The sequence below is a fragment of the Anabrus simplex genome, chromosome 7 (genome assembly GCF_040414725.1).
Source record: "Anabrus simplex isolate iqAnaSimp1 chromosome 7, ASM4041472v1, whole genome shotgun sequence".
In the NCBI taxonomy this organism is placed as follows: domain Eukaryota; kingdom Metazoa; phylum Arthropoda; class Insecta; order Orthoptera; family Tettigoniidae; genus Anabrus; species Anabrus simplex.
Window position 1 is genome coordinate 197,795,807 of NC_090271.1, and position 27,840 is coordinate 197,823,646.

A 27,840-nucleotide genomic window follows, 5' to 3' on the forward strand; every position below is an offset into this window, starting at 1 on the left:
TTGGGAGTGTTGATGGAATGAATGATGACAGGGAAAACCGGAGTACCCGGAGAAAAACCTATCCCGCCTCCTCTTTGTCCAGCACAAATCTCACATGGAGTGACCGGGATTTGAACCACGGAATCCAGCTGTGAGGGGCCGCCGCGCAGCCGCTTGAGCCACAGAGGCTCGAACTGCATACCTACCAACCCAATTTAACCACGTTTTATATTCATGGAAGAATTTCCTTTTATGTTGTTCAATAGGATGTTGATAGGGTTATGTAATCCAGTCGTTGACCTTGTGATGGTGAACATTTAAAATGGAATATTTCAGAAGAATGCCTATACTTAGAGTAGGCTACTCTGTACGCACCTTCAAGGAAGTTTTCCACAACATCACAACTTTACTATGGCCCGCCAAAGCCCTATTGAACATGTGTGGTTTATGAAGGGTAGACGACTAAACAAACGCCCTCACTCATACCGAATTCTGAAAATACTGATGCTCATAGTCCAACAAGCATGAGCTGTATTTCCGCAGGGAGTGATCCACGGGTCTTCTTGAATTCAGCTATGTCTTTTAGCACGATGCTGTCGAACCCAGTTCTGACTCTCTTTCTTCAAACTTGTACACGGAGGAACTCGTGTTATCACTAAATTACCGGCCTACACCTGGCCTGTATGCTTAACTGCATCTTAACAGTTCCATTCTTTTATGGTGTCCGCTCAATGGCTATATGGTTAGCGTGCTGACCTTTGGTCAAAGGGGTCCCGGGTTCGATTCCCGACAGGGTTGGGAATTTTAACCATGATTGGTTAATTTCGCTGGTACGGGGACTGGATTTTTGTGTCGTCTTCATCATTTCATCCTCATCACGACGCGCAAGTCGCCTTCAGGATTAAAATCAAAAGACCTGCATCTGACGAGCCGAACATGTCCTTGGACACTCCCGGCACTAAAAGCCATACGCCATTTCATTTCATTTCATTTTTTCTTTTATGGTGATGCAACTTCCCCTTTGACTATTTTATTAAGGTACTTCCAAGTTCATACATCTTCTCGAGATGAATTGCTCCTACCTCTGGCATATCCATAAAACTTACCGAACTTGGGAGAGTAGTAACATATAATGTTTAACGGTGTACAATTGTTATTTCCCTACAGTTCGCTCAATCTTCATGAAGGTAGTTGGGTAAGGTGTGGAATATATTAACTTGTGATCTTTGAAACTGCTCTTAAGTTTGAAATTCTGATGAACTTTCATTATGAACTTGATTCAGTCGTGTGCTAGTACCTGTGACGGGCGCGTTTAATAACTTTCAAAACTATTTGTTTCAATTCAAGGTATATCGATTTCATTGAAACTTTATGTTAGGAATCGATACTGGCAGATAATTTTCTTACTCAATTCTTTCATGGGACTTGATAACCGAATGGCATCGTCACTGGCTTCTCACCTAAGGGCTACGGTATTTTTTTAAATGTTATTTGTTCGGGCCTTCGACCCATGTGGATCTTTTGCTCCTGCTGGCACCATATTGTATGAACCTGCATGTAATTTGATTGGCGGTAGTGTGGAATGTTGTTTGTGAGGAAAGGAAGATTAAGGACATCACAAACACCCTGTCCGGCCGGGAATCGAACCCGGGGCCGCCGGGAGACAGGCGGACGCGTTGCCTCCTACACCGCGAGGCCGGACAGGGGCTACGGTTAGAATCGCGGCCAATGCATGTAGGATTTTAAAAGGACAAGTCACGTCTCTGTGATTCAAATTTCTAGTAAAATCAGATATGACTATGATCACGGTATCAGCTGTTTCAGAAACCTGAAGGATTGTTTTTTTCTGCTCATTTAATACGAGAACGGCTTAGCTCAAAATCAGCCTGTTTTGGATTATGTATACCATTTTATTGGTTCTTGCATGCACTTTTAACTGGTATACGTAACTCCAGCTTTTGAGTTATGGAGTTGTTGTTAATAAGCGATGTATCAAATTCTCGGACTTTAGCAGCGCAATAGCGCACAAGTCTTGGCGACCGCTGTCATAAACTATCCTAACATTGCTAAATCTATAAGTGAGCGGTAGTGTGTCAGCTTTTTGATCTCAAAATTGCGGGTTCGAACAGAAAGAAGTCCATTTGTCACTTCGCTTCGTATGTTGTACGATCTTGAAGCATAAAAGATCTGTGGTGTTACATCAATAAAACTCAGCAGTAGGCTATGCCGCCAAATAATGTTCTAGCTTCTATACTATCTGGTAGAGTGGAACAGAATATCAAAATTGACACTCACCAATCTACCAGATTAAAGAGCCTCCTCAGGATAACTGAGTCCATATTTTTATTATTATTATTATTATTATTATTATTATTATTATTATTATTATTATTATCATTTCGTATAGGCCAGCTAAGGACCACGACATTCAACTATTACATTTTGGAATGGGCTATGATGTTTGCCCAGTAGTTGCGCATCCTCAGGCTGTGCTGCTCCTTCCTCTCCTTTGTCCAAAGGGCGCCAGTCTTCTTCGTTGGTAGTCTGTCCTGTAACTCCTTATGTTTAAGTATCTTCCTGAGTGTCGTCCGATCCTTTAAGTTTCCTTCTGTTATTCCCAGTTCCTGTAGATCTGTATCCACTTCCATCAACCATGGTGACGTGGTCTTCCTCTTTTGCTAGTAGCTGAGAATCCGGTTGGTCAACCTGGTCGGATGCCTCCTATAGACGTGCCCATAGAATGCTAGGCGTCTCTTCCTTGCTACATTCGTTATTCTTTCACAGTACTTGTAGAGCTCTTGGTTAGGCCGTCTTCTATAACTGTCACCTTCCTTGACTGGCCCCAGTATCTTCCTCATTATCTTTCTTTCCCGGATTTCAAGTTTTTCCGTAAGTCCCTTCCTGTTGAGTGTTAAACATTCTGAAGCATATAAGGCTTCAGGGCGGATGACTGTCCGGTAGTGCTTCATCTTAGTATTACGAGAGAGACACTTTTTATTATAGGTATTCTTCGTCAGTTGGTAGGCCATTTCAAGCCTGTTAACTCGAGTTGACATAACTGTTCCTTCAGTGAGATTAGATTCCAACCATTCTCCCAAGTACTTAAACCTGTTGGTTTTCCTGATCTCTCCCTGTTCCAGATGCAACGTACAAGGAGATTCACCGATGTTCGTGATGAATTGTGTTTTTTCAAGAGACACATGTAGCCCAACCTTTGCTGCTTGTTGTCTGAGAACATTTAGTTGTTTCAAGGAAGTTTCTATTGAATTTGATATAATGGCCAGGTCATCGGCAAACGCCAGACAGTCAACATTGAGCTCATTGCGCTTATGTCCCAGATAAATAAATTATTTCTGGCTCCTTGGCTGAATGATTAGCATAATGCTCTTCGGTTCAGAGGGACCCGGGTTCGATTCCCGAGGGGGTCGGAGGTTTTAACCTTAAATGGTTAATTTTCTTGGCTCGGAGACTGGGTATTTGTACTGCCCCCAATATTCTTGCAACTCACACACCCCAGACAATAGGCTACTATCCTGTCCTATGCACGACAGATACCACACACCCTTTTCGGAAGGTCTGCTTTAGAAGGGCCGCACCAGGCTAGAAATAGCCACACGAAATTATTATTATTACTATTATTATTATTATTATTATTATTATTATTATTCTGTCAGTATCTCAGTTACTGTTCATTTTAGATAAGTACTATATCTAAACGCCGGCCCCGCGGTGTAGGGCCTCTTACCCGGAGGCCCCGGATTCGATTCCCGGCAAAATCAGGGATTTTTACCTGGATCTGAGGGCTGGTTCGAGGTCCACTCAGCCTACGTGACTGCAGTTGAGGAGCCATCTGCCGGTGAGATAGCGGCCCCGGTCTACAAAACCAAGAATAACGGCCGAGAGGATTCGTAGTGCTGACTACACGACATCTGATCTGCAGGCCTTCGGGCTGAGCAGCGGTCGTTTGGTAGGCCATGGCTCTTCGGCGCTGTTCGCCCCTGGGGTTTCTTGTTACTATTTCTGAACTGTTGATGCTTAACAGTAAAATCTTATTCTTATGATGTAGTCTATATGCTCTATAGAAACACTAGTTTAATGTTTTCAATTGCAGTTGTAGAGTTTCTGCAATCGGTATTAGTATGAAAGCTATCTCCGATAAGTAACTGCCAAAATTTACCTTAATACAGAATATAATTGACTTCCTGTATTATCGCACTTCCTGTAACGCCCGAAATAGCCTCACGTACTCTTGTAAACAGGCCTCGTAGACGTCATATTGTATTTCCATTTTACCTTGTGATAAGTGGTATTAATGGCTCTTTAATAGCAGTCGTGAGTAGCAGCGAGTGATACTGAAGCAACAAATACGGGAGCATAAGACGAAGCCGATCTAGAGCAGATAGCTTGATCATTATCTCTCCGACCTTCTAAGTTTAGAATCTTTAACAATACTGTAGTAGCCGGACTGAGTGGCTCAGACGGTTGAGGCGCTGGCCATCTGGCACCAACTTGGCAGGTTCGAACCTAGCTCAGTCCGGTGGTATTTGAAGGTGCTCAAATTCGTCATTCTCATGTCAGTAAATTTACTGCACGTAAAAGAACTCCTGCGGGACCAAATTGTGGCACCTTGGTGGCTCCGAAAACCGTAAAAGGTAGAGGGACGTACAGCAATTATTATTATTATTATTATTATTATTATTATTATTATTATTATGCGTGAATGGTCCCTTTCGGAACACACGAAGCTTTATTTGTGATTTCGTTTGCGGAGGATCCAGGATGCTTTCATCTTTTGACTAAAGAGCCTCTTCCTTTCTTCCGTCCACTTGGTATCTGCTCCTTTTGGTACTTCATTCTCTGGAGTAACTTCCCACTTGTCAATTTTATTTCTATATATATTTCGATTCAAAATTTCTTCAGGTTGACTTTGTGCGTTCTTCATGTCCGCTGTTGTTTGTTGTATCCAAGAGAAATTTTTCAGTTTATCAAATCCTTCAAGAACTTGATGGGTTAGTCTGGTTTCTGGAAGTTTCTTTACATGTCCATAAAACTTAAGCTTCCTTTTCCTGAGGTCTGCCGCAATATTAGATAATTTTTCTGTGGATTTCCGGGTTTGGAGGCGGTACTCTTCTTCCGTGTGTCTTGGTCCTAAAATTTTTCTCATGATTTTTCGCACTTCTTTTAGGATATTTTCCAGCTTGCCCTTTTTATGAAGCGTTAGTTTCCCGTGCATATGAAGCCGCAGGATTGATTACAGTATTGTAATGTTTAATCTCAACGTGGAGAGACATACATTTTTTGTTGTTGTAGATTTCTCTTGTTCTCCCATATGCTCTTCGGAGTTATTATTATTATTATTATTATTATTATTATTATTATTATTATTATTATTATTAATAATAATACTGTAGTAATATTTCCAAAATTATTACAGAAAATTCCAACCTATGAGGTTTGTTTAAACAATTTTCTTTTCTTAGAAATCATCACTGACAAGTTATTTTCATATTTTTCAAATTTTAATTTGCAGCCAATTTAGTCTTTAAAAATAAGTAACCTCTTCAGTTCTATAATATCCTTTGTGACGTTTTTTTCACAGAAATGTAAGAGAAATTCATGACTATTTCCCCATTATAATACACGTGAAACACTGAAATAAGAATATTGAAGTACATGACCAACTAATGAAAATTGTAACGAATGCCAGCAAGTCAATCTTAGAGTACCTCTGTTTATAATAAATTATATTCGTACACCTATGAAATAATAATAATAATAATAATAATAATAATAATAATAATAATAATAATAATAATAATAATAATAATGTTACTGGTTTTACGTTCCATTAACTACTTTTACTGTTTGCGAAGACGTCGAAGTACCGGAATGTCGTTCCGTAGGAGTTCTTTCATGAGCCACTAAATCTAGACATGAGACTGACTTATTTGAGCACCTTCAAATACCACTGGACTGAGCCACGATCGAACCTACCAATTTGAGGTCAGAAGACCAGCGCTCTACCGTCTGAGCTACTCAGCCCAGCCTGATTTTTCGTAGTTTCAAATTCCTTTGCTTTTAGATTTGATATTTCCTCAAGTTCCTTACTTAAGAAGCACGAACTAAGGAAATCTACTTAATAAAAAAAAAAAAAAAAAGGTACAGTAGGAATGAGGGAGAAGTAACATTTATGAAGGAACTAAACATCCCCATGAATCTCAAATCACTAGTTACTTCGTTCTCACTTCTGTATCCACATTGCAATTCCTAAACATAGCTGAACCATCATCCTTCAGGTATCTCTAAAGGTGCGTCCACACCAAGATGTTTCCGTTAACTTTGTTAATAAACACTGTTACCCAACAATGTTCATGAACATTTTTGACTGTTAATAAGCAAAATAGCGCGTTCGTTAACTTTTAGAGCATATTTATAAACAAAATATCTTTAACTTTCGTGAATGAAACTTTTAATTAACTTTTCGTTTTTTCGTTAACATTTCGGTTCGCACATGCGCAAGGATGCAATTATACCTTGCAAATTCGTAGCACAGAACACGATGCTTCCTTATTTCTTCTAAAAATTGACTATCAAATCGCAAGCGAAAGTTCTTATATACAGTACTTTTAATTCTGTATGATATTCTTTTAGCTGTGTTCTGATGTAGTTTCATTTCCAACTTCGCTCTTTGCTGAATAACCTAACCTTCCTTAATCACTTGTATGTCAACAAAATAATACTATTTCAACTAGGTTGAATGAAGATTTTCTTTATTTCGTACCTTACCGATTCCTTGATATTGTTGGAAAAATCTTCAAGCACCTCAGGCACAATAATTGAAATTGCTTTCTTGTTAATCTAGACAAATATGTAAGTGAAATGTCCGAGTCACCGATTGCTAGGAATCTTAAAGTTTTACCTATAAAAAATAGCCTATCATTAGCGGAGCCGGCTTTTCGATAATTTGTAACATTTCTTGCAATTTCAGGCCTAATTATTGTCAACACGAACTGAAAGTCATTTGGGAACATTCTCAAGAAAATTTTGTAAGCCTGCTGAATCATGAATTAAAAGTTCTGACATAAGGGTTCTTTCCAAACTTAATTTAATTCTAAACGCCTTTCCAATATTTTTCTTTTGCCACACTTTGCGTCTATTTTCTTCTTCCTGACCTTATGCATCGTAACCTTACAAACAACTTTTCTGGTGTGGACATAATGTTGAAGAAGTCTGTTAACAAAAGTTTATTAACTGTGTTGAGAAATATTTTCAAAAACATTATTATTTAACTTTGGTGTGGACCAGCCATTACACTCTTACCTACAGTACTTCAGTTCCCTCTACATGTAAGCTGATTATTTATTTGGTAATTGAAAATGTTACAGTATGAAGCTTTTATCACCAACAACCATCAGCTGATATTCGTAAATTGTTTTTGTAGCACAATATTATAAATTGTTAGGTTACCCGTGACACATTTAAAAGGTTATATAAAATACATTGTTACGAGTGAAATTTAAATTACAGTACATGGAAATCACACTCCTTCATCCAACGTCCTCGTTAAAACATATTTAAATGTGGGCTTTATCAGTTCCTTCGCTCTTCCCACACACTGATGGGATTGTAGGTACGAATTATCGCGCTCATGTGGACTAGGACCTGTTTCACGACTAGATGCCCTTTCCGAAGCGAACACTGTGCGAAGGAATGTGTTCATTGTTGCGTGTTTCTGTGGTGGTTTGTTGTCTGGTGTGCTGTTTGTATTATGAAGAGGTGTATATTGAGACAAACACAAATACCCACCGAGTTCGATAGCTGCAGTCGTTTAAGTGCGGGCAGTGTCCAGTATTCGGGAGATAGTAGGTTCGAACCCCACTGTCGGCAGCCCTGAAAATGGTTTTCCGTGGTTTCCCATTTTCACACCAGGCAAATGCTGGGGCTGTACCTTAATTAAGGCCACGGCCGCTTCCTTCCCACTCCTAGTCCATTCCTGTCCTATCGTCGCCATAAGACCTATCTGTGTCGGTGCGACGTAAAGCAACTAGCAAAAAAAACCACAAATACCCCGTCCCAGCGGCAGAGAAATTAACCAGATGCGGATAAAAGGGCATGAATTGAAGTGAGGATCCTATAAACCGAAGGCCCTGACATTGACCATCCGTCCAAGGAACCGGACCGCCTTTAGTAGTTAATGATCAAAGTTAAAGTGAGAAAAGTGAAAGCCTATGTTAAAGTTAAATAAGTGTAGGTAAATACACCGGGTGAAGTTTCACAAAGCACTTCGTTTGGCCTACAAATCTCGCCAATGAAGGGTACAGTAATGTTACCCCGTTGTCCCCTCCAGACACTGTTCGACACGCCGTTACGAAGGAAGACTGGTAAACGTTCCAAGAGATGGGAGCCAGTCTAGGTAAAAAAGCATGCGAGGTCCTTAACGCTTGCTTTCATGAATCAAAACATCGGGTACTCACCAGAGCCTAACTATCACAGATCATTAACCCTTAATATTTTCCATCCCACGCCCAAGTTAACTCGGAACTCATCACATTTTCCACCGTCCCAGCTACAAGTTAAGCAGGATTTCAAATGTCACACTCTATCCCAGTCCCGAGTTTAGTCTGACGCTGCAGTTGCGTTGTTCAACAAGACGTGTTATCATTTGACAGTGCCCTGTGATTATTATTATTATTATTATTATTATTATTAATTAATAATAATAATATTACCGTATGGCCTCCGAAGAGGCCTGATTCAGGTCTTTCGAGTTTTCGTTCATAGATGACCTGAGCGTCTGTGAGGATAGGGGGCCTTAATTACGATGAAATCTAATACTAAAGAAGGCACAAACACCCAGTCCTCAAGTCGGAAGAATTAACTAATGAAGATTAAAATCTCCGCCACGGCCGGGATAGAACCTGGGATTCCTTGTGCAAAGGCCAGCATGCTAACCATTTAGCCACGGAGCTGGGTAGTGCCCTGTGAAAGCGATAGTCGATTCTACGGGTATTCATTACTTTAAAATATTTTTACCATAATTCTCTGCCTTGTGTTTAACGTTGACTGCTGTCTTGTCTTCCTACACGTCTCTCTACCCAGACGTAATGAAAGCATAATGGAGGATGATATTTTGGATATTGTCACGAATGATAAGTATGATTTAAAAAAGTCTTATTGCAGCCAATGGCCATATATATAAAGTGTTTAGTGACACAATGAACCATACAGATTTACAGGTACTTGTGCACATATTCAATCTGTGCTTAGTTCAGTCAGAGAGCATGGTATCTGTCACACTGCCGATAACACCATATAGGCTTACATATACACTGTGTATCCGGTAGATGATTCTTCTTGAGTTGGCAAACCTTGTGATGAAATCCATGTATGGCCAAACGAGTTACAGTTACTGCGTGTCTCAGTTTGTATCCACTATTTGTCCACTCGGTCATTGTTAGAGCATCAGTGACATAGAAGTCGTCCCGTATTTCTTCCGCTTCATTTCATTTAAGACTTCCCCATAGCCCGTTGTGTAGGGAAGCTTTACTTGAGATAGTAGGTCTTGAATAAAGAATGTCTCTTTTGCCATTTCATATATCGAACTTGACGGAGCGAATTTGGACACACCCAACACTCGTTTCAAGCGAGTTGTCTTGTCCAGTTCCTTCAAGTCCATAAGTAACTACAAGAGTTATTTTTATCTTGAATAAAGTCATAGCTGGTTTTAGAGAAATCTGGTTTATGTATCTAATGTCGTTAATTGCCATTAATCCAACAATGCTTCTATCTTTAATATGAGCTGCAAATACCGTTGCATGTGACTGTAAGGCAACTCCCAAATACTTACATTTGTTGACTATGTTTATGTTTGAGTAATCACATGTTTAAGATTTTTTTTTAAACCTGAGAGTCTACCTCCTCTTCTGAATACCATAGCTACAGTCTTGTTTTCGTTGATGTTTAGTTGATTCCTTGGATCATTTCGTTATCCTTTCCAATGGTTCTTTCAGTTAGTCTTGGTTCTGAGAAAATAACACCATGTCATCTGCATAAATTATCTTGACTTGGTCTGTGACACAGGCCTTCACTACATCATAGGTTCCAATACTGAATAATAGTGGACTGATGGGGTCACCTTGGAGTACTCCTACAGTTTGCAGAACAGGTTTCAAAGTTGACAAGTTATCGTATGTACATACATAATTGTCTGATAAGGTATTTCTAAGTAGTCTTAAGATGTAATGTTCTCCGACGATATTTTCTATTTTAGTCAATATGATGCTCCTACTGAGTCAAATGCTTTTGTGAAGTCTATAAATACAGCACACAGCTTTCTCTTTTGTTTTTATGACGATGGAAATGATTTTTCAGTTAATTAATCCGTGGAAACTGATTACACAGTTGTTCAGTTCCGGCGAAAAAGGGAAGAAGTAACAAGTATTACTCTTTTCCTTCCGTGATTGTTCAGAAACTTTGAAAATATTGGTAATATTTTTTCAACTACTTAGCCCATTTCAGCCATTGCTAAAGCATTCAGAAAAACCCGGAATGTGTATTCATAAGGATGAACAAAACGTGCTACTGGAAAGGTTAAATGCATTATATTTTATTCTGACAATTTGATAATATTTTTTTGAATTCTTCAATGGATCATAGCAAGGGAAATATGATTTATGTCGGTTGGTTAAAGAGCGTACGGAAATGTTTGTATGTTGCATATATCTATTTTTTTATAACCGTTAAGTTCTTCAGTCTCGGGAGTGGATAAAAATTCGTTTCACAATCGGCATTTTATTCTATACAATAAATACACGGACAAGTACCTTCTCTTTCCTTTCCACTTTTTGGCTGCAAATAAATTCGACACATGGTTTGTGTTTATTCACTGATGAAACCGACCTACATGAACCCATAATTAGGCCTAATCCTGTTATTTCAATGGTTCTCTCATTTAAGAACACTGTGGAAATCTTTGTAACACCTTTTTTTGCTAGAAACCAATGTGAACCTACTGCACCCAGCAAACATGCATCGGATTCATTTGGTATTCCAATTAGGCTTGCGACTGGTTGAGTCTGGAGCCTTCAAGAAATGCCATTTAGCGAACGAAACGAATTCCAAACTTCAAGTCAAAGTAGTGTTGGTAGATAAAACTGAAAATCCACAGTGCAGACAATCGCTGAATACTTCATAAAGTACACTGACTGACAGAGCAAATGCAACACCAAGAAGGAGTGGTCAGAACTTTATGCCAATTGCAGGGTAGACTGACGTCACTGAGGTATGCTCATGATGTGAAATGCGCCGCTGTGCTGCGCACGTGGCGAACGATAAATGGGACACGGCGTTGGCGAATGGCCCACTTCGTACCGTGATTTCTCAGCCGACAGTCATTGTAGAACATGTTGTCGTGTGCCACAGGACACGTGTATAGCTAAGAATGCCAGGCCGCCGTCAACGGAGGCATTTCCAGCAGACAGACGACTTTACGAGGGGTATGGTGATCGGGCTGAGAAGGGCAGGTTGGTCGCTTCGTCAAATCGCAGCCGATACCCATAGGGATGTGTCCACGGTGCAGCGCCTGTGGCGAAGATGGTTGGCGCAGGGACATGTGGCACGTGCGAGGGGTCCAGGCGCAGCCCGAGTGACGTCAGCACGCGAGGATCGGCGCATCCACCGCCAAGCGGTGGCAGCCCCGCACGCCACGTCAACCGCCATTCTTCAGCATGTGCAAGACACCCTGGCTGTTCCAATATCGACCAGAACAATTTCCCGTCGATTGGTTGAAGGAGGCCTGCACTGCCGGCGTCCGCTCAGAAGACTACCATTGACTCCACAGCATAGACGTGCACGCCTGGCATGGTGCCGGGCTAGAGCGACTTGGATGAGGGAATGGCGGAACGTCGTGTTCTCCGATGAGTCACGCTTCTGTTCTGTCAGTGATAGTCACCGCAGACGAGTGTGGCGTCGGCGTGGAGAAAGGTCAAATCCGGCAGTAACTGTGGAGCGCCCTACCGCTAGACAACGCGGCATCATGGTTTGGGGCGCTATTGCGTATGATTCCACGTCACCTCTAGTGCGTATTCAAGGCACGTTAAATGCCCACCGCTACGTGCAGCATGTGCTGCGGCCGGTGGCACTCCCGTACCTTCAGGGGCTGCCCAATGCTCTGTTTCAGCAGGATAATGCCCGCCCACACACTGCTCGCATCTCCCAACAGGCTCTACGAGGTGTACAGATGCTTCCGTGGCCAGCGTACTCTCCGGATCTCTCACCAATCGAACACGTGTGGGATCTCATTGGACGCCGTTTGCAAACTCTGCCCCAGCCTCGTACGGACGACCAACTGTGGCAAATGGTTGACAGAGAATGGAGAACCATCCCTCAGGACACCATCCGCACTCTTATTGACTCTGTACCTCGACGTGTTTCTGCGTGCATCGCCGCTCGCTGTGGTCCTACATCCTACTAAGTCGATGCCGTGCGCATTGTGTAACTTGCATATCGGTTTGAAATAAACATCAATTATTCTTCCGTGCCGACTGTTTTTCCCCAACTTTCATCCCTTTCGAACCACTCCTCCTTGGTGTTGCATTTGCTCTGTCAGTCAGTGTATAATGATCGCTCATAATTATTCACGAGAATACTGTCAAAGAATCGGACTAAGCTCATCGGACAAAAATTAATCATACCTGGATAAATCATTACAAGCATGATTTAATACCCTGTAACTTCGCCCCTGGACTTGATAACCGCGTGGATTCGGTTAAGAAGTGAGTCCACAAGGTTGTGCAGGTATGTCGCATTCAGGTTAAGCCACTCGCTGAGGAATTGATCGCGCAATTCTACCAAAATGCAGGCATGCTGATGTCTGCGTTTTATCCGCTGTTCCAACCTATTCCAGCGATTTTCAATGGGCTTGAAGTCAGGTGATTCTGCAGGCCATTCGAGATGTACTAGGGTGGGGGAGTGTTCATAAAATCAGTCACATATGTGTCCAATCCGAGGAACTTTGCTGTTGTCATCTTGAAAAATCAATTTAACAATAGCATACCCATCATGCAGATATTGACTGAAAGGCAACACCTTACCATCCAGAATGTTTAAATAAACATGCTGGTTCCTGTTGGTGGTCACTCAAAGTGAACGGGCCCAATCCATAATACAAAAAACACCCCCGAAACAGCACAGACTCGTCTCCGGCTTGAACCTGACCTTGCACACTTCCAGGGTGAAATGATTCATTTGGCCTTCGGTGTACTCGACTACGTGCGCCATTGGAATATAGGCAAAACGTGAATCGGCAGACCAAATTTCGTTCCGCCAGTCAGCTACTGTCCACGTTCGATGATTTCTAGCTCATTGTGCCTGAAAAATCACCTCTCAGTCAGGATCTTTATGTGCCTGTGTGAGCAAGAGCCTCTTGCAAGGTGATCGACTTCAAATGTTTATTGTATGCAGTTCCCGTCGCAGTGTTCTCTGGCTAACAGGTTGGGGTGGACCTTCATTCAATGACTGCAGCAATTTCTGTCGGGTTTGAAAGTGATTTTGGTTCACAGGCCGTAAAACATGTCTCCGGTCCCTCTCAGTCAGGATCTTTTTTCCGACCACAATTCTGACGTGTTTCGTGGCCATGTGTAGTAAGTACACCGCTGCTTCTAGACACGTTGAAAAGCCGCTGCGAAACACCAACAAATGCAATAACTTCACACACCGTATGGCCATAGGCACGGCCAAGCACGATTGCCCCTTTTTACCACTCTGTCACATCCTTACACCTACCCATGTTGACATACACCGTCCGCTTGAAACACCGATTTCTCACTGATCGCTAGTGGTGGGATCGAGCCGACCCGATACGCGCCGAGGTTCGAGCCTGTTCGAAGCAAGCTCGAGCAGTCACGTGACCGAAGGCGAAGTCTAACTCGGGCTACAGGGCGAACATGCAGATAAGCAAATAACATATGAAGTGAAGCACCGTTCACCGTTCTCCTATGATACTGATAACGAAGGTGCGTGCTGTCATATATTATTACATTCAGTCATTGACGTATATCTTATAGCAAAGCAAAGTCACCTCCGTACAGGCCATGAAGGCCCTTGGAAGAGTGGAAGGTAAAGGCTTCCACCATTGTTAACCTCGGCACGTGATGCGGTAGAGTGGTTAGCTCTACGCCCGGCCGCCTTTGCCCCCAGGAATTAACCTGGTACTCATTTTTGGTGTAGGCTGAGTGAAACTCAGGGCCATATGCACCTCCGGAAGTGGAAATCTCTTTTCTTAAATTTTACGACTTCCTGGCGGGGATTCAAACCCACGTCCTTCCGGGCGAACCGAGCACGCCTTTACCGCCTCGGCCAGGCAGCCCCTGACGTATATCTTATGGGCAATTGCCCATAAAATTAGAAGGCTTAGCCTATGATAATATGCTATGAAAAGGACAAAGCATGTACCGGTATCCGTAATTCCGTAATATTCTCCGCATATTACAGGAAGTGTTTCCTCCCAAGGCAGTGTTTGTGAATCTTGTAACAACCGCACGTTTGACGCAAAATTGTGAATACGGTAATATTATTCTTACAATGTCATGCTTTGGACGGCTAAGACAGCTGTGTAACGCCGCAGGCGAGGATCTGCTTCGTCCTCAATGTTGGGGGGTTTGAATACACTCCTTGGGAAGAATGACCTTTTTGCTCGTAAGGAAGAATTTGAGTAAGAAACGATTGACATCTCATCAATCGTGTACACAAATAGATTTATAAATATTATTATGGAGCAATGTTACTGTCTAATTGCATGAAATATATACGAAAATCAAAAGTGACTCGAGATTTCAAGCTGTATCTTTCACCAAAGTTCAGGTCAATCCGTCCAGTAGTTTTCGAGCCCATCCGGAACAGATAAAACAGGTGTTAAAAATTCTGACCCTGCCGGCAATCGAAGCCGGGAGCCTTGTGATCAAAGACCTACACGCTAACAATTTAGCCATGGAACCAACCGGCAAATGCGCCAACAGCCGAAGACAAAATATCATACATTTTAGTCTTATATATAACCATTCAAATATGTAACTAGATCTATTTCGACACGTGTAATCGTTTCCTTTTTCTGCATTTATTATACGGCCCAGGCAACACATTTTAGTAGACAATTGGTTTATTCTGATGGAGGCATTTGTAACGAATCATCGCACAAACACAAATTTTGACTGTCTCCAATATACAGATATGGGTCGAAGTTATATTATGTATAAAAGACACGGACGTAACAGTAAACTAAAGACGAACCCATACTGTCAAGCATAATACTCTTATACATTCTTCTCAAGTTTTCTGGGTATTCGTAAGAGCAAGGCGCTAGGTGGCGGTGCGCACAAAAGCTCGAACGCTGACGTCATCTGTTCGAGCAGCTCGAGCCGGGCTCAAGCTCATCACTACTGATCGCTACTGCCTTATGCTCACGCAGAGGCATTGTGCGTGCGGTTGAACACGAGACTACATAGAGTCACTGTATACGATACTCGTTCGCTGCGCCATCTGTGCAGGCTTAACGATGAATCTGTGCGTGCGCACCGGGGTGACTAACTTTTTGTCCGACGAGCTTACTTACTTTTCGTCAGTAGCACTTTGAGTTATTTTACATTCTACGGAATCTTCGCTGCCACGTCGAAGTGGTATCTAAAAAAGTAACCCGTTCTTTTGCTTCTATTTTTCAGTACTGTATCTGGCGAGATCAACATGGCCGACTCGCCCATCCCCGACCGACTGCCCTTGGGTATTCAACCTGCGTCTCTGCCCATGGGGAAATACGAACTACGCTTTGAGTGCATCGAGATGGGTGATGAATTCAGAGAAACGGCCAGCCGGGAACTAAGAGAAATACCCGATGTCGTCAAAGATGCTATGGATGAGTTCAGAGATCTTCTCAAAGGTAAGAATAGGACTTACATACTTTCATTTACGAGCAATTACAGTGAATCTTAAGTTTCTATTACAACCACTTGAACAAGTTCGCCTCCGTAGCGTAACGGTTAGCGTTGTTAGTTGCCGTCCTCGGAGGTCTGGGTTCATTTCTGAGTACTGTCAGAGATTTAAGAATGACAGGAAGACTGGTATGTGGTTAAAAATGTACAAGCAGCTCCCTCCATTGGGAGTGTGACTGAATAGCACAACATCGGAACGAGGGCACGAGTTTGCTTGAACAAGAAGTAAACGAAGTTTAAGTTTAAAAAAAGTCTAGCGGGACTGTCAGGGCTACGATCGCTAGTTTCGACGTAGAGTACTTACCGCGTATAGGTGTTGTCGAAATAAGTATCTAGTCAGTGTGGGTTTGATTTTATATTGACGGCATTTTCTTTGTAAATTTTAAGCAACTTTACACATCTGCAAGACAGTCGATATACAGCAAATCTGTGATATGAGAAGCAAGATGCGTTTAGTAAGAGATAATAATCTTGTTGGTTTTGCGTCCCACTAACTACTTTTGACGGGTTTCGGAGAGGCCGAGGTGCCGGAATTTTGTGCCGCAGGAGTTCCTTTACGTGCCAGTAAATCTACCAACATGAGACTGACGTATTTGAGCATCTCCAAATACTATCGCAGTAAGCCAGAATGGAACCTGCCAAGTTGGGGTCAGAACATTGCCTGAACCGTTTTGAACCACTGAGTCTGCCGTATAGTAAAACATTATTAAGCGCGAAAGTTAAATCTAAGCTTTCAGAGTCACGGGGGCTTCGATGGGTAGATCGAAATATGTTACAATGAAGTTCGTAAGTTCAGATTTCATGAATGGGGCAATAAACGTGCTTGGCTGGGGCTTCAGAAGCGCAGAACTCCTTAAGTAGCCTCGGCCGCCTTAGCTATGAGACGTCGGCGTTAAACCTTTCGACACTCCACGTTGGTATTCTGACAATTCTCTATCCTCTCCTGCCTTTGAAACCAATTATAACCGAGCGAATTGGCCGTGCGGTTAGAGTCGCGCAGCTGTGGGCTTGCATTCGAGAGATAGTGAGTTCGAACCCCACTGTCGGCAGCCCTGAAGTACAACGTACGGAAACAATTTATTAGCTGGCGGTTAGAGTCGACTGGATAAGGTATCCTGGTCTAAACAGTCATGAATCGAAGTAAATGACTAAACCAAGAGATGAAACTGGATCTCCTGCTTAGTCTACATTTTTTTCATTCTACAAAATGAATAATGCAGTATAAGTCTATACTGAATAAAAATCCACAGCCTGTTTCCAGTCAATCGAGCAGGTCAGGAATGGAATGAATGAAGCCCCCATCCAGCGGCTGTGCCGACTGCCGAAGCCTGTCGTACTCGTCTGGGGGCAATGATTAATGACTGACAGATGAAATGAAATGATACTGGAGTGTTGCTGAATGAAAGATGGCAGGTAAAACCAGAGTACCCGCAGAACATTCTGTCCCGCCTTCTCTTTGTCCAGCACAAATCTGGCATGGAGTGACCGGGAGTTGAATCACGGAACCTAGCGGTGAAAGGCCGGCGCGTAGCCGTCTGACGCACGAAGGTTCATAGGTCTATTCTGAATAGTTATATTATTTGAATGCTCTCCATGCTTGAGTGGAATGTCATCTGACCCACGGACCTTAATTTGGACGATCATAAGGTATCCTGGTCTAGCCCGCCTGGTGGCCATGATCGTTAAGGCGCTGAAGTCTAAAAACGGTCTAACACCGAGGTTAGCCGGTTCGAGTCCCGTTGGTCGAAAAAATTTTCACCATCAGAATGTTGGCCGGCAGGGTAGGGGAGGTGGTGGTATACAATTTCTAATCACTAGATTGCGTGCCAAAAGCCTGGATTAAATTCCAAACCTCTCCGCAGTGCTCATATGGAGTGAGGGCATATGACGCTGTTGATGGTGATTCGTCCGTCGGATGGGGACGTTAAGCCTTGAGCAGACCCCTTGGTGCTATTCGACAGGAGTAGGCTATGTGCCGGCACCGGGTTTCACCCTCTCCCTACTATCATATATCACGTCATTCATTTCATCTCCCATTAACTCCTCTGATGAGGTTGACGTCAGGAAGGGCATCCGGTCATATAAAAAAAACCGCCACGACAAATTCATCTCACCTCATACCCGACCCCGTAGGGAAACGGGACAAGGGTTGGACAAACACATAAGGTATCCTGGTCTAAACAGTCATGAATTCAATTCCGTTCTTGCGAATAAGGGTGCTATAATATCCTGAAATGGAACCCTTGGACGAATCACCTAACACACCGACTCAGATTAACACCGATGAAGTTGTTAACACCAAAGCCTGTCCACATTGTGGTAAACTCTATAAAAGGGAAGCTAGGAGAGAGCATCCGCATTAGGCGACCTCATCCACAAGGACATAGACCTGCATTGTTAGCTAAGCAGCCCGAATGGAAATCAGCGAGAAGTGGTCGTGCACCCCTTTCATATGATACTAATATCTTGCTTCCAGGTAATATTAACGAAAATATTAACACGCCAGACATAACGAATCACAGTACGTTGTTCCAAAATCAAAACACACAGACATACAAAGAACGATGCAAAAATTTAAGTTGGAATTCCAGAATATCGGTGATTACGATGACTTCTGTAATCACGTCAAAGAATTCATGGAATTCTTATCCAAAGCCGTGCGTCAGCTTCCCGGTCCAAAACACCCTGCATTTAAATTTTATGAGATACGGCAGAGAAAAAGTTACTTAACAATCAACGTAAATTTACGCAATCTAGGAAGGGCGACCAACAGAGATAGAATAAACCAGAGACGAAAAGCAGTACATTCAGCTAATTTCTCCTTGTGTACATCATGTGGTTGAGTGGATGATGCCTCGGTTCTAATTTTGGGGTCTATTAAGAACAGGAGCAGGAGGCACCATTTCTCACACGTTTCACAACTTTTGTAAGAAATTTAATTTGGATAGCCAATTTATTAAGGACATTGAGTTAGCATCCCTGAAAGGATCGTTAGCAATAGTAAAACATAATGTATACTCTTAGCTGTATATTTGTCCTATAAGGAATTCCTCGTGGATTTCAAAATTGACTGATACGATTTTTATTAAGTAATAAGTAGGCTTTAATATGGTATTCCAATCATTTATAGAATATTTTATACGAGCCTTGTAGTTATTAATCAACTTTTCATGTAAACTTTGCCTCTTTGGCAGCCTCCAAATAGGGGAGCAGAAATAAATGTATTTCTCTCTTTCTAGGCCTAGAATGCTAAGGATTGGAGGGGTGGGTTGGGCTTCGAAGTATAAAATTTCAAGTCCTTGGCTGTAAACAAAGAAGTTACAACATGTCCGTTTCTACGAGAACTTCGAAGATGTCTCATCATGGTTACGGGAGTATAATTTTGAATAATAGTGATGAAACAATTTGACAGGACTATGACCGTCATGCCTTTCACGTCTGTCCGGTACGGAGTTAGTGGATGGTAGAGTAAATCTAAGCCAATAGCCAAGCGAGCTTAGTGCATGCCACTGTCTATAGTAGGGCCCACGAGAGTTGAAGTCTGACAGGTGAGCGGCGAAAGCTGTAACTACGAAGTACGCTGCGTTGTCATAGTTACCTCCATTTGCAGCCTACCACCCTTTCAGACAGGCTGAGTGTTTAATAAAACATGTAGGCCTAGGCCTAATACAATTCATTTACCTTAACCGGTTCCTAAGCTCGTGTTAATAATTCCAGAATTTAAGACAGAACACGACATTATCGATATATATAAAAGATTTCATAATCACTAACAAAATCAACAGTTTCTGACAATAACCTCAACAAATGCACATGTTAATCACAGAAGAGAACAACACTACCCACACTGATAGTTTTTTATTATTTAACTCCGATTGTTAACGGTAGCTGTACAATTCAAAAATAATCTACGGTATAATAAACACAATAGGAAGACGATACTTCATCGAGAAAAGAAATCAGTCAGAATATGAATGACAAAAGTGACTGAGAGCAAGCCAACCCACGTGGTGATAGCGTCCTAAAATGTTGCAACTCTGTTATCATTGCCATAGCAACAGGCCATTTTCGAGCAGCGTTAGTCAACTTTTTCTCGCCGGTGGCGCTAAACGTCAGACTTCAACTCTCGTGGGCCCTACTTTACTAAGGTACATCCTTGACATGTTGTGGAGCAGGAGGACGGTCCCCACTTAGTGGAACAATAGGCAGTTGCCTTAATAATTTTTCTGTTTGGATGGGTGAGGGATCAGTCCTGTTAAAGTTATTTTTATTTGCCTGAATTTCCAAGAATTTTCTCAAACTTCAGCCACCATAACTAACGTTAAATTACTCCTTAAATTGCTGCTAAATATGAAGCCAGTCCATTTACAGTTTATTTCTGATTCGTCACTCATAGCATGCCGGAAGCTCCGGACTTAATTGTCGATATAGAAACGACAAACGACTTCGAGTTAGTTGCCTACAGAATAACTTTCAACGCAAAATTCGATCAGTACAAAGCGACTTTGATTTAGCTGGCAAGAAAGAAAAAAGTTCTAAAGTGAGATTTTGTTACAATTAATTTTGTAAGATTTAAAAAAAACATTAATAATTAACAGTCCACCTCCGTGATTTAGTGGTTAGAGTGGTTAGTGTGATTAGTTGCCACCCCCGGAGCCCCGAGTTCGATTCCCGGTATGCCACTAAATTTGAAAATTGGTACGAGGGCTTGAACGGGGTCCACTCAGCCTCGGGAGGTCAGCTGAGTAGAGGGGGTTCGATTCCCACCTCAGCTATCCTCGATGTGGTTTTTCCGTGGTTCCCCACTTTTTCTCCAGGCAAATGCCGGGTTGGTACCTAACTTAAGGCCACGCCCCCTTTCTTCCCTCTTCTTTGTCTATCCCTTTCAATCTTCTCATCCCTCTGTAATGCCCATGTTCAGCATAGCAAGTAAGGCCAGCTGGGTCAGGTACTGGTCCTCCTTCCTTTTATCACCAACCCAAAGTCTCACTGTCCAGGACACTGCCCTTGAGGCGATATAGGTGGGATCCCTCGCTGCTGAGTCCGAGAGATAAACCAACCCTGGACCGATAACGGATTAAGAAAGGAAGAAGATGATATGATATGATATATGATATGATATGATATGAGGAAGCAACGGGAAACTATCTCACTCCTCACTTCCCTAGTATGCCTCTTCAGTGGCACCTAGGCTTCTATGACAGCTGTTGGTGGAGCTGTAGAGGATCAAACCAGCCTTCGGGCTGAATACCCAACATACATACATACATAGGATAGGATACGATAGGATAGGATAGGATACGATAGGATAGGATAGGATATTATTAGTTTGGATCAGGATGTTCAGACCCCCTAATCTCCCACATACCTGCACCTTAGGCAATCGAATCTGCAATTCTGTGCATGCATGCGTACGTACATTTCCTGCTTGACAAGAAAATCTATATGTGTGAAAAATCTTGTTTGTCTTGCCTAAGATCAAACGCCTGCACTTACATTCCTGATCAGTTTAATGGCAGTGATCAGTCTATTATTATTATTATTATTATTATTATTATTATTATTATTATTATTATTATTATTATTATTATTATTATTATTATTCCCTCAGTTGATGCTAGGTTCGTGTAAGCGATGCTACAGTATTATTAATGACCTTGTAGGAAAATACAAGATGATAGTTAATGTAGTAACATTAAGCCAGCGTAATGTCTTGTGTATGTTATCCAGTTTTGCTGCTGTTACTAAGATAGGAGGTTTGTCTTGTAAGGAAAATGGAATACCGTTGTCTACTTCCTTTCCTGAATGACTAGCAGCATTTAGACGTATTTTAATCTACTCGATAAAGGACTGAAAACAAATGTTTGTTCATTCCCTCTATTCAATGCAAATTAATTCTGTATTGGAGATCCAGGCCAGTAATTTACATAGCCTTCTTAACATATAGTACACGAGTGAAGTACATTGTCACTCAAGAAATGTACCACAAGAGAAGGTATTGTGTGCTAACCTTATCCTGAACAATAAACGGTTACCGAAATAGTGGTTTTATTACTATTATTCAATATTTTGTGATATTTGACCACTGTTAACAAGAGAGGAAAAACAAACATCAGACAAAAATGTTGTTACTTGTACATACGAACACAAGGCAAAAGCAGTTGCTTACTGATGACGCGATTTGAAGTCTATATCCTATAGGTCCTTCTGTAACTATACAAGTGAGTAGTTTTCTAATAAAAAAAAGAGCTGAAACAGAGAGACACACACATTAAAAAACAATTGTTCACAAACCCTGCAATATTTGTTATACTGAATGCTTTATTAAGAATTAAATTGGGAACTGGTTAAGAGAAGAAATGCGCAAAAGCACACGAGTTGAAATTAATAAACTACCGGGCGAGTTGGCCGTGCGGTTAGGGGCACGCAGCTGTGAGCTTGCATCCGGGAGATGGTGGGTTCGAGCCCCACTGTCGGCAGCCCTGAAGATGGATTTCCATGGTTTCCCATTTTCGCACCAGGCAAATGCAGGGGCTGTACCTCAATTACGGCTACGGCCGTTTCCTTCCCACTCCTAGGCATTTCCTGTCCTGTCCTCGCCATAAGACCTGTGTCGGTGCGACGTAAAACAAATTGTAATATGGAATTAATAAACTTATTAACACGAACACTCATTGATCATGTTCAGATTCTTCTCTTGGTGAAAGAGAAATATCTCGAGGAAGTTGACTTTTAATCCAACGTGGAAGTGTTGACCGTTTTCCAAGGGCGAAGAACGCTGCACGAGACACTTTTTGTCTATAATCATTAAAATGATCATCTCTCAATCAAGACGTGTAGTCAGCCTGAATTTTCTCGGGGGAAAAGTAGAGGATGAAACACGCTACAAAAAAAAAAAAAAAAAAAAAAAAAAGAAATCATTAAGAGGTGTTATGTCCATTGTCGAGATTTGCGTAATAAGCGTAAATTCATGTGCTCGTCCCAAGGTGGTGCAGCTCCTTTTTAGCCGCACTGCCAGTGAAGGTGAGCTGAGCTGCATGTTTCTTTTTAACCACATACCAGCACTACTGCCAATCTTAAATTTCTGGCGGTACCAGAAATCGAACCGGGCCCTCTGAGTATGACAGCTAATAGTGCTAACCGTTACACTACGCAGATAGACAGGTGCACAATAAAATTCTTGAAATATAGGAATGGCGATGATATTTCCTGGATTTTGCCCCGTTTTACGACCGGATACCCGTCCTAGCGCCAACCCTATATGGAGGGATGTATTCAATATTGCGAGTTTCTTTGGTAGCTGGTAGTGTAATGGGAACGTATTAATATGAAAAAATATCCAGTCCCCAAGCCAAAAAAATTAACCATAATCCTTTAGAACCGAAGGCTAGCACATTGACCATTGAGCTAACGAGCGGGATAATAATAATAATGATACTACTACTACTACTACTACTACTACTACTACTACTACTACTAATAATAATAATAATAATAATAATAATAATAATAATAATATAAAACTTGTTCAACATTCGTTCTGTTAACGGTCTGAACGGATGTGAAGTGACGCATTTCTGTCCTTCTGGAGTTCTTTAACGTGTCAGAAACCACTGACGTGGAGTTATTGCATTTAAACATCCTCAGATATCGCCATTGATGCTTTCACGGCCCGAACTTATAGACATGATGTAGGCTTTTGAGCGTATGCCGTGTCAAGAATATAAGGTGAAATTCTTTACGTTTCGCAGAGAACTTGCTCTGTATCTTCTGAAGAAAATCTCACTGTTCACGAAAAAGGCTTCTCAAACGGATGTTATATCAAATACAGTAGGGACAATACGCGACACTTCCGGATTTAGCCTTTTTTTAAATGGGAGACAAGTCGCAAGTGGCGCTCCTAGTTGCTTGACCTGCACATTCGCGCTAAATTCAAATATCAATGGAAATGTATGTACGGAAATGGATAAATAAATTACGTCTAGAAAGAAAATGTTACTAAGATATTAACTTCAAAGTTGCTAAAGCAATTCTGTATAAATGAATGAAGAATTATTTAACAGGTTATTATTTAAAGACTGAAATTAGACATATAATCAAGATGTGAAAGGGCTTGATCTTTCATTTATGCATTACATTTTTAGCTTTAGAATTCCTGCCTGAACGTTCACGGCTAGATTTTTCTTTTTTCTGATTTAAAAGCATTGTATCATCACATTAAAACACTTGTCAACAAAAATATCGGCACATTCCTTACACCCATGATTCAATGAATTTACATTTAAGAGCTAGACAATTTTCCTTTTAACTTGAAACCTACTAACAGAAAGAAAATCTATAAATTTAGCCTCAAAAACATTCAAACTTTCCCTGTAAGCAATACTTGCCATAATGCTATTACATTAGTGTAAAACAAATTTGCATCATCATATTGTTTCAACAAAATATGTACATTTCTTAAATCACCCATATTTTCTTCATTCCATTCCAAATGGGGTAACTTGGAACACAACCAGCCACACTCATATGCATATTTTCCTGAATTAAATCAAACCCACAGATCAGACCTACAACAAGACCGACCGACCGACCGACCGACCGACCGACCGACCGACCGACCGACCAACCAACCAACCAACCAACCAACCATGCTGCTACATCTTGGCTGCCCGGAAGTTATTTGCAATGTTTCCATGGGACCCTTTTACATGTAGTGGACGAGTTCGTCTATCTTGGGTCAAAAATCATATACCGGGCTGAGTGGCTCGGACGGTTGAAGCACTGGCCTTCTGACCCCAACTTGGCAGGTTCGATCCTGGCTCAGTCCGGTGGTATTTGAAGGTGCTCAAATACGACAGCCTCGTGTCGGTAAATTTACTGGCAACGTTAAAGAACTCCTGCGGGACTGAAAGTAGTTAGTGCGACGTAAAGTCAATAACATTGTTATATTAAAATCATATGTACGGGAAATTTTGAGAAAGAAGGGGAAAACTAGTTTTAGGGCGAGTCGCTATGAGTGGTGGTGGTGGTGGTGGTGGTTTTAAGAGGAAGAACAACTGGGCAACCATCCTCTAGTCGCTATGATGAGGTTAGCCAAAATCTGGCAGTAGCAGTTTATACCGCGAAGATACATATGCTTGAAACTGCCTGCGCTATCTTCTCCTACGGATGTGTGTGATAAAGGACGCCTTCAGAATGTAGTGCTGGCGGAGGATGTTAGGTGTGTCTTGGTCCTTAAAACGTACCAACGAGTTTTTTTTAAGTATCTGAAGATTTCTGATTGACTTTATTTCCGTATGAAAGTTAGAATACTCCACATCTTGGACTCATTATGAGGTGAGTTGGACATAATCAAGAGAAATTTAACATTTAAGGGAAAATTGTAGGCAGTAGACCACGGGTAAAATCCCCAACAATCATCGGTGACACAAGGCATAGCCAGTTAGGTCACGATATTCAGACACGAGTAAACAGGATGATGATGATTATGATGATGATGCTGATGATTATTTGGATCCAGATGTGGCAAGTAAATGAGAATTAAACGTGGCCATTATTGAAATAATTTCCCGTTTCAACTTCACGAAATGCTGAGATGCCCTTCTCAAAGCCACCGCCACTTATTTTTCGACTCCAGTCCCATTAATAGGTATAACCTCGTGAAGAGATACCGTAATATTTCAAGTTACCGGAGATTCGCAAACATGAACATCGGGCCGACGACGATTTCTTAACTCTTGAAATGAAATGCGCTAGTGTTTAGTGACCACGTTGAGTGCATTTTTGAAGAACCAGCAATCAAATTATATACCGTACTCTTGAATTTAGTGGCGTAACATGCCTCCCTGAAACTCATAACAGTCGTTTCTAAAAGTTATTTATTGATATCTATGCCGATGACCTTGCACTTACTACTCAAACTGATACCTTTGATGAAGCAGAGATCTCTTTAACTGCTGCATTAGAAGAGCTAGGTACCTATTATGAGAAAAACCAACTCAAACCAAATCCAGCTAAGACTCAAATTTGTGCGTTCCATCTGCGGCATGCACAAGCCTCTCAGAAACTCAAAGTACTATGGAAGGGGAACTTACTGGAACACTGCTTTACACCAAAGTACCTGGGAGTTATGCTGGATCGCACATTAACATATAAGAAACATTGCCAAAACCTGAAACAAAAGATAGCCGCGAGAAACAACATTCTACGAAAGTTATCAGGAACAAGTTGGGGAACACAACCACAAACAATTAGAACATCAGCTCTAGCTCTATGCTACTCTGCAGGAGAATATGCCTCCCCGGTTTGGTACAGGTCTGCTCATACGAAGCAGGTCGACATCGCTTTAAACGAAAGCTGCAGGATCATTACTGGATGCTTGAAACCTACACCCATTGAGAAGGTCCAACTTTTAACTGGTATTGCTCCCGGTGAGATTCGTAGGGAGGTAGCAGCTAACAAAGAAAGGCTCCAGTCATCTTCTTCAGAAGCACATCCTCTCTATGGATACCACCCAGCCACACAGAGGCTAAAATCTAGAAAAAGTTTTCTCCGCACATCAGTTAACCTTGAGGGGAAAGCAGAGAATGCTAGAGTCACAATGTGGAAAGAATCCACCACCTTTCCAACTGGATAGAGCCGAAGGAAAGTCTTCCATGTGGACACCAGGAGAAGTGGACAGTATGGAAAGCCCTTAACAGACTTCGTACAGAAGTCGGCAGAACAAAGTAAATTTGCGGAAGTGGGGCTTCTCAAGTGATTCATCATTTTGTGATTGCGGAGAGCAGCAGACGATCCAACATCTATGTCAGTGTGTTTTATGTCCTTCAATGTGCACTATGAAAGACTTGATTGCAGCCTCCCCCAACGCTATTGACGTCGCCCAATACTGGGCAAGCATCATCTAGCTCTCGAATATTGTTGCTCTATCTGTGATTGTATAATAGACTTGTATATTTGTATAGTAGGAATGTAGATATCATGTTTTTGTTTAATATCTGTAAATAAAGTTGATACTTCTGACACGAATAAAGTAAAGGAATTGATATCATTGCGTCTAACTAACTACTTTTACTACTTTACGAAAGGCCAAGGTGCCAGAATTTTGTCCCGTAGGAATTATTTTACATTCCAGTAAATCTACCTATTTGAGGCTGGAGTATTTGAGCATTTGAGCATCTTCAAATACCACCAGATTGTATCGGGATGGAACTCGCCAGTTTGAGCTCAGAAGGCCAGCGCTCTACTGTCTGAGCTACTGAGCCCAACTGTTCAGTTTCTAACATTAGCTTGGGGATGAACACTGCGAGTGTGTGAGAACAGATGTCCAGTCGATCTAATAGTTTATAATTCAAGATGAACGCACGAAAGCTGAATCAAAATTGTTATTAACGAATCACACTACCCGTAAAATCACTTGAAATAAACATACAACTACTATTAGGCTCTATCCAGGTGTATTTACGAATTGTTAAATAGATCACGGAAGTGGAAAGGATAAGCGCATTTAATGGTAAGCTAAACATTGTCGCATGGCATAACACATTTCCAACTGAGCGTTTTGGCTGCGTGATTCGAACCGCTTGTGTTTGTAAGTTAGTGGATTCGAACCCCACTGCCGGCAGCCTTGAATGTGGCTTTCCGTGTGGTTTCTCATTTTCGTATCAGGCATATGCTGGGGCTGTCACGGTCTCTTTCTCTCTGTCCTGTCCCATCGTCGTCATAGGAATTGTCTGAGTTGGTGTGACGTAAAATAAAAAAACAAAAAAGAAAGAAGAAAAGAAAAAAAAAGGAAACATACATTTTCTTCCTGGTTACATACACACCTTTATAATACAGATCTAGATGTTACTTGACATCATGTTAATTTCGGGCTAGTTTC

At 41.7% G+C, this 27,840-nt stretch overlaps 1 protein-coding gene across 2 annotated transcripts in view; it reads left to right on the forward strand.

The window, feature by feature from the left end:
* LOC137496880 (alpha-tocopherol transfer protein-like) overlaps positions 1 to 27,840 on the forward strand; it is a 253,478-nt gene that overhangs the window by 73,278 nt on the left and 152,360 nt on the right. For both annotated transcript variants that reach the window (XM_068228656.1, XM_067151513.2), the window contains exon 2: positions 15,693 to 15,907. In XM_068228656.1, the coding sequence (XP_068084757.1) occupies positions 15,715 to 15,907 (193 nt within the window). In that variant the 5' untranslated portion in view covers positions 15,693 to 15,714. The remainder of the gene's footprint in view (positions 1 to 15,692; positions 15,908 to 27,840) is intronic.